The sequence below is a fragment of the Nerophis lumbriciformis genome, linkage group LG21 (assembly GCF_033978685.3).
Source record: "Nerophis lumbriciformis linkage group LG21, RoL_Nlum_v2.1, whole genome shotgun sequence".
Lineage (NCBI taxonomy): Eukaryota > Metazoa > Chordata > Actinopteri > Syngnathiformes > Syngnathidae > Nerophis > Nerophis lumbriciformis.
In genome coordinates, this window is record NC_084568.2 from 9,781,763 (window position 1) to 9,789,500 (window position 7,738).

A 7,738-nucleotide genomic window follows, 5' to 3' on the forward strand; every position below is an offset into this window, starting at 1 on the left:
AGTACTTGGGAGAATCTTCAGTTTGTTGGTTTGAGTTCATTACTGTCTTTCTAAAAACAAAGAAGTATTTCTAAAAACACAAAGAAGTATTTCTAAAAACACAAAGAAGTATTTCTAAAAACACAAAGAAGTATTTCTAAAAACTCAAAGAAGTATTTCTAAAAACACAAATATGTATTTATAAAAGCACACTTTTTTTTTTCTAAAAACACAAAGATGTATTTCCAAAAACACAGATATATTTCTAAAAACACAAAGAGGTATTTGTAAAAACACAGAGGTAGTTCTAAAAACACAAATATGTATTTATAAAAGCACAGAGATGCATTTCTAAAAACACAAAGAGGTATTTGTAAAAACACAAAGAAGTATTTGTAAAAACACAAAGAAGTATTTCTAAAAAGACCAAATGTGTGCCGGCAGACTGAGGTAACTCCGGTGGAATCACTAGAAGCAGCTTTTTGTCACACAGTGCCTTATGTTCATGAAAGTGTAATAATGCACGCTATGTCTCAATGTGTGTGTAATAACCATCCTCATGTTGTGTCATATATTCACTAATCAACGGGTGAGAGAAATTACAGGATGATTCTTGTTTGCTGATGGAATTTGACACGAGTGAATATTTATGACACACTTAAAACAGCACAATGTTCATTTCTCATCTTCCAATCCTAACGAGGTTCTAAGTAGCGCTTCAAAATGCTCAGACAAGATTTTTTTTCAAGCAAATACTTTATTAAAAACTACAGTTTTACACTCAAGCATGCTTTTTTGTCAGATGATCAAAAGTTAAAATGCAAAAGTTGTATTCCATGTCATCTTGTGTCAGTAGTTACACAACTCCTGATGCACTGTCGAAAAAAGGTGTAGATTTTACAATTTAAAAAAATATATATAAACCATATACATGTATAAATATGTATATATAATTATAATGTGTATATATATATATATATATATATATATATATATATATATATATATACATATATATATATATATATAAATGTGTGTGTGTGTATATATACATATATATAAATATATGTGTATATATGTATCTATATATAGAAATATTTGTATATATATATAAATATATACATATGTATATATAAATATATGCATATATAAATATGTAAATATATGCATATTTATATACATGTATATAGATATACATACATATATACTTACATATATATAATTATATACATGTGTGTGTATATGTATATATATTATATAATATATATATATTATTTAGTCGTCCTTGGTGTCATGGTGAGGCTGCGGTGTGGACCCATGAAGCATCAGCAGCCCACAAAGTGACAGAGCGATGCCCAACCACCACTGAAGCGTGTGACTTTCCCCGAATATCATCTTCCCCAGTATCGCCTCCACGCACAAACACACAAAAAAAGACAAGTTAGTGTGCAAAATGGAATGAATTCTCCACCGGTGGTTTTCAGTAGCGCACTCACGGATGAAATGAAGTTGGCTGCAGTGCTGGTCACCGTGGCGCTGGCTGAAGAAGAGCAGTCGTGAAGAGCTTTGGAGAAGAAGGTCCACATGGCAGCGTTGCACGCAAACATCAGGCCCACACAAAGCAGCCTCAGCGGGATGTGGAGCTGCAAACATCATTTTGTTTTTGTCTAACATTAGCGATATGTTACATTTACATATCCATATTTACATAATATTGTGGAACTCTTTTTCTAAAATAAACACCTTACAGAGACATAATTTAAAACAATGTTATTTATTATTTGTTCGTATCAACACTTCATATTTTTCTCCTCATGTTGCGCCTTTTTTTTTAATCATTTTGTCTGAGGTTTTTTTAGGTAATTTTATTTCTAAGCCAATACAAAAAAAAAAAAAAAACCCCGTTTCTACAATCCTTTTTTCAACAAACGTGAATATATTCAACACATATTCAAATCAACAATGGAACAATGTTAGAACAGGCAGCTTTGAAATAAAATATATACATAAAAATATATATATTTGGAGCGGCATAACTTCCTGTTTGTATTGATAAACGCCTCAAATGGTTTAGTTTTTACATTGTAAATGTCATCAAGAGTTGGAGAATGCTATCAAACTGTTATGTCTTCTCGCTAAATTTTATATTCATAAATCCAGAGTATTATCATAACTAAATATTTTTTGTTTTATTCTGAAAAAATAAATAAGTGTATAAATCAATATTAATGACAAATGAAAACGGAAAAACCACGTTCTAAAAACATTATAAAAACGATCACCATCAAATAACATGTAAACGTATAGCCTGATACTTTAATTTGTTTTTATTTTATTCTCCTCGCACGTTTTTTTTTTGTTACGTATTTCTGGGAGTGTTTCTTTTTCCTTTTTTTTTTTAGGGTTACAACTTCTGGTTAATACATAAAGTACTTAGTTATCGTTGTTTTAATTGTTAAACGTCTGTATTATACTGTTGTTTAAATATATGATAGCCGCCTCACACAAACAACCAATCATACGCCTTCTTTTTTAACAACCAATCATACGTCTTTCTTCAACAACCAATCATACGCCTTCTTCTTTTTCCTATTTGTACCCCGCCCCCCGCGGCCCCGAAGGGAATAAGCGGTAGCAATGGATGGATATTTTTTTAATGTGTATAACTTTATATAACAAAACACAATACAATACAAAGTTCCAAGTACTGTGGTGAAAATATAGCCAATTAAAAGTTGTCCTTAAAAGAAAAAGTAGAAACATTTAACGAAGTATTAATATTTAATTAAACTGCTGACCGGAAGTATTTCTAAACTCTGCGTGACTTAGACACTTACTGTAAATGTGCAGAGTTTAGTCAAATATTTCTGCAATCGTTTTTATTTTTAAGTGGCGAAAGAGGTCATTTCTGTCTCGTACATTTGACAGCACAGTGACCAGTTAAAGAAAATATAAATGTTCCAGGTAGAAACATAATGCAAACAATAATAAAAAGTTTGGAAAATGGAGATTATTTACAAACATTTGTGTTAATTGTTCTCACCCAGTGACAGACTGAAGATGCACTTTGTGTTGGAAAGGCGCTGACTTGACACATCTCCAGGAGGTAGTCGGCGCCAAGAGTTAGTTTCGCAGATAGCGAGGCGGCGCTGCCCAAACATCCCGCGATCAGCGCATAACAGGAGCCCAACATCATTTATTGCCTTCTTGTTTGTTTCTCTTCCACTATCGACGTATTGGAAAGTTGCAAGTAAAACCTGAACCCGGTAGTCACTGTTTTTCGAAACAAAAGCACAACTGATTCAACACTACACAGTTATGGATAAATAATACGTTGTTTCGAATTTAGCCTCTAAAAATATAAATTATTTGAATAAAAATGTTATAAAAATGCGTTTTTAATATTTTTACTCTTAAAAAGTTAGCCCAGTTAATGTTTTAACTTGTTAACCAAACACTTGACGTCACATCCTTACCTACTTTGTTCTACCAATCGCAGCGGCTTCTGGTGGTCACGTGACACGTCCGGCGCATTCTGATGACGTGTGTACATCGGTAATGGCGGACACTCTCCTCGAAACAAACAAAGCAAAGACAGCAGAATAAGCCAACATTCCTCCTTTTCGTCGCCATGAGCAAGAACAAGGCCGGCGGTGTGTCATGGGTGAAACCGGAGGAGCCGTCTTTTCTCAAGAAGTTTAAAAGCGATGTTGGTTTCAAAGAAGGACCGACTGTTGACACGAAGGTATGACTTTTTGCGTCACGTGACGCTATACCTATATTCGGCTCTATGTCATAATGCATGTACGAATGTGAGAGTCCTATTATAAATAGGACACACTTTTTTTTGCATATAAAGGACCTGTTCGTTTAATATATTTGTATTTGCCTTACTCTAATTATTCAACTATTTTTTCCAGTAATTATTTAGAATAGAATAGAAAGTACTTTATTGATCCCTGGGGGGAATTCAGCACCAAAGTTCGCTCACAATAGACAATAAATACTATACACAGAGGTGGGTAGAGTAGCCAGAAATTGTACTCAAGTAAGAGTACTGTTACTTTAGAGATTTATTACTCGAGTAAAAGTAAGGAGTAGTCACCCAAATATTTACTTGAGTAAAAGTAAAAAGTATGTTGTGAAAAAACTACTCAAGTACTGAGTAACTGATGAGTAACATACACACTCATATCATAAATATATATATATATATGTATATATATATATATATATACACATACATACATATATATATACAGTTTATTATTTATATGTATTTATTTTGCTGTTTTTGTTTACATGTTAAAGGTGTTTTAATGAATATACATGCATGTTTAACATATAGATTCCTTTCTTTCATGAAGACTAGAATATAAGTTGGTGTATTACCTGATTCTGATGACTTGCGTTGATTGTAATCAGACAGTAGTGATGATAACGTCCACGTTTTCAAATGGAGGAGAAGAAAAGTTCCTTCTTTCTGTCTAATACCACATGAAAGTGGTGGGTTTTTGGCATCTTATTTGTCCAGCTTCCATATTCGTTTTTATACACTTTACAAGAAATATATTGGCGTCAAACTCCGTAGCTTGCTAGCTTGTTTGCCCTGGCTTTCGGAGACTCTTGTGGAGCGGCACTTTTATTGTGAAGACAGGAACGTCCTCATGTGCGGTCAGTCTTTAGGCTTTGGACGGGATGTACGGTGGAAATAAAAAAGTATATTTTTTCCTGCACACTTTTGATTGATTGATTGGAACTTTTATTATTAGATTGCACAGTACAGTACATATTCCGTACAATTGACCACTAAATGGTAACACCCCAATAAGTTTTTCAACTTGTTTAAGTCAGGTCATGTGACCACCTGGCTCTGTTTGATTGGTCCAACGTCACCAGAGACTGCATCTGATTGGTGGAACGAAGTGAAACGTCACCAGTAAGGCAGGCACTTTGAAGGTATGTCTGACAGACCAAAACAAATAAAGTGTGCATTAACAGATCAATAAAAATTAGTAGCGAGTAGCGAGCTGAATGTAGATAAAAGTAGCGTTCCTTCTCTATGAATATACTAAAAGTAAAAGTATGTTGCATTAAAACTACTCTTAGAAGTACAATTTATCCCAAAAGTTACTCAAGTAGATGTAACGGAGTAAATGTAGCGCGTTACTACCCACCTCTGACTATACAGCATTATTCACATGTGAATAATATAAATATATTAAATATATATTCTACATTTAAGTGCAGTCAAGAAGGAACATATGCATTATACAGTCTGATGGCTGTCGGTATGAAGAACCTCCTGTGTTGTTCCATTCATACACATTTCATGTGTAGGAATGAAATGCAATCTTTTTTCCTATGCGTCATAGAGCTGACAGTCTTGAACATTGCAGCAACTTTTTGAACGATTTCCTGCTCGGTTTTCCTTCTTGCTTGCTGTCGCCGGTGCAGCGTCTGGTGACGCCGACGCCAGGAGACGACAGCGGCAGCGATCGGGAGGATGAATCGCCTCAAGTTGTGGTCCTCAAAGATGGAGACCTCACCTCCGAGGAAGTGCAACACCTGAAGGAAGGCGTGCAAGCGAAGGAAGCTGTGGAGAAAAGTAAGAATGTTTCATCCCCAAGCTAAACCTGTAAGCAGGCCGAGCAGATTCTTTACTCTCATTTTTTAACCAGACGACGAGCCCCCTACCGACGGGAAGATCCTCTTCAAGAAGCCGGCCAAGCGCTCCTCGGCAGACAAATTCCAAGGAATCACCGCCAGCTCGCGCAAAAAGAAGCGTGATGACGTGTCGAGGGAAGACAAGAAGGAAGAAGAGAATTGTGGGAAAAAGGTGAAGAACAGCAGCCTCCTGTCTTTTGGCTGCGATGAAGAGGAAGACGAGGACTGAGTCTTTGTGTCACATCTCGTCTTGGTTCTTCTCTTCATAGTCGTATTCATCTTTTGTGTACTCTGCAAGTATTATCGCAATGTTTGAAACATAAACTACAATGCTGGTGACTTCTCACATCAACACACAACAGGTGATAAAACACAAGAGTATACTTTATACTCTTGTTCTGTTGTGTTTGCATCAAATATTGTAACATAGGAAATAATTGCTTCATCTTTTAAGGAAATAAAATATGCATTTCCCCTCCATGTAGTGTAAGTAGAATAATGATGTACATCATAATTAAATGTCTTCAATGTACACATCTTTGACTTGTGACAATAGGTTGTATTTACATTACTTCTCTGTACTCCCAATTTTCTATATATTATATATAGTAACACTTTAGTATGGGGAACATATTCATTATTTAATTGCTTATTAACATGCAAATTAGTGACATATTGGCTCTTATTTAGTCATTATTAAGTACTTATTAATGCCTTATTCTGCATGACCTTATTATACAACCAGTAAGCCATTAACTAAGTTTTCCCTCAATAACCTCAGAATTATTGCTTATTAGTAACCCTAACCCTTATAGGTCCCCCTAGTGTCCAAATAACTCTAAATTTTCTCTCTGTTACTTAGAATATGTTCCCCATACTAAAGTGTTTCCATATACATATATATATCCAAGTAAACCCTGCATGTACTGTATGTATTTCTGCGTATGTACTCTGATATTGTACCTTCATTCAATGTGTGAATACTGTCTTGAAATGTTGTATTGTTGTTGTTTATGAAAGTATGTTTTTATGCATCATTTCAAAATGCTCAAAACTTCTCAACAATCCCTGACTTCCATCTTGTTTGTGTTCCAACATGAATATGTTGATATAATAATGTTCCTGCAGTTTGACAGATACTGAACTTGGTCTTTTTTTCCCAAAATTCAGATTTTTGTTTTTACATTTTTTTCTCTTAATTCAACATGCTGAAATACATACCTATAATACAATACTGTGATGTCTGGGTAAATTTCAATGATCATACATATACTACTGAATATGATGAGGAAATACAGGAGGGAATACTATAACAAAGCACTAGAGAATAATACAATAATATTAAATGTATATGCAATACAATGTTTTTATGAACAATGAAAGGAAAATTGCTAATACGAAAGATTTGGTAGATGGATTCAATCTTTTTTTTACATAGCTCCAAATCTGACAAAAGATGTGAAAGAATTATGTATAAAACAATATCCTGTACAAAAATGTAGACGTATTGAACTATAGATATATATGATGAAGTGAAGTCAAAGGTACATATGGTGAAGTCAAAGGTTCCAAGACAATGTATTTTACTACATTACGTGTCCACACGGTGGCAGTGTTACCTTACATTGCTCGTGTTTCCTTACCTTACCCATGTAACCTCGCTTACCCGTGGGACCTTACTTCACCCATATTACCTTACCTTTATTGCAATGACAATAAAGATCCATCCATTCATCGTCTTACCTTTCCCGTGCTTCCTTACCTTTATTGCAATGACAAAAATCTATCCAGCCATCGTCTTACCTTACCCGTGGAACCTTACTTCACCCGTGTGCCCTTACTCGTGTTAACGTACCTTAGCTGTGTTACCTGACCTTTATTGCAATGACAAAGATCCATCCATCGTCTTACCTTACCCGTGTAACCTTACCTGTTACATTACATTACCCGTGCAACTTTACTTTACCCATGTTACCTTACATTACCCGTGCAACCTTACCAGTGTTTCCTTACCTTTATTGCAATGACAAAGATCCATCCATCGTCTTACCTTACCCGTGCAACCTTACTTTACCCGTGTTACCTTACCTTA

General features: G+C 34.8%; 2 protein-coding genes across 2 annotated transcripts; one reads left to right on the top strand and one right to left on the bottom strand.

Moving 5' to 3' along the window:
• Nucleotides 1–1,215: 1,215 nt before the first annotated feature.
• LOC133621179 (transmembrane protein 42-like) lies at nt 1,216–3,379 on the bottom strand. The gene is made up of 3 exons (XM_061983126.2): nt 3,023–3,379; nt 1,476–1,622; nt 1,216–1,389 (listed from the first exon to the last, which is right to left on the bottom strand). Exons 1-3 carry the CDS (start codon nt 3,173–3,175, stop codon nt 1,255–1,257), a joined length of 435 nt encoding a protein of 144 aa, XP_061839110.1. The 5' UTR covers nt 3,176–3,379; the 3' UTR covers nt 1,216–1,254.
• A 114-nt stretch (nt 3,380–3,493) lies between these two features.
• Nucleotides 3,494–6,785, top strand: kiaa1143 (KIAA1143 ortholog). The gene is made up of 3 exons (XM_061983125.2): nt 3,494–3,724; nt 5,437–5,587; nt 5,661–6,785. The coding sequence occupies exons 1-3, from the start codon at nt 3,611–3,613 to the stop codon at nt 5,873–5,875; spliced, it is 480 nt and encodes a 159-aa protein (XP_061839109.1). The 5' UTR covers nt 3,494–3,610; the 3' UTR covers nt 5,876–6,785.
• The last annotated feature ends 953 nt before the right edge of the window (nt 6,786–7,738 follow it).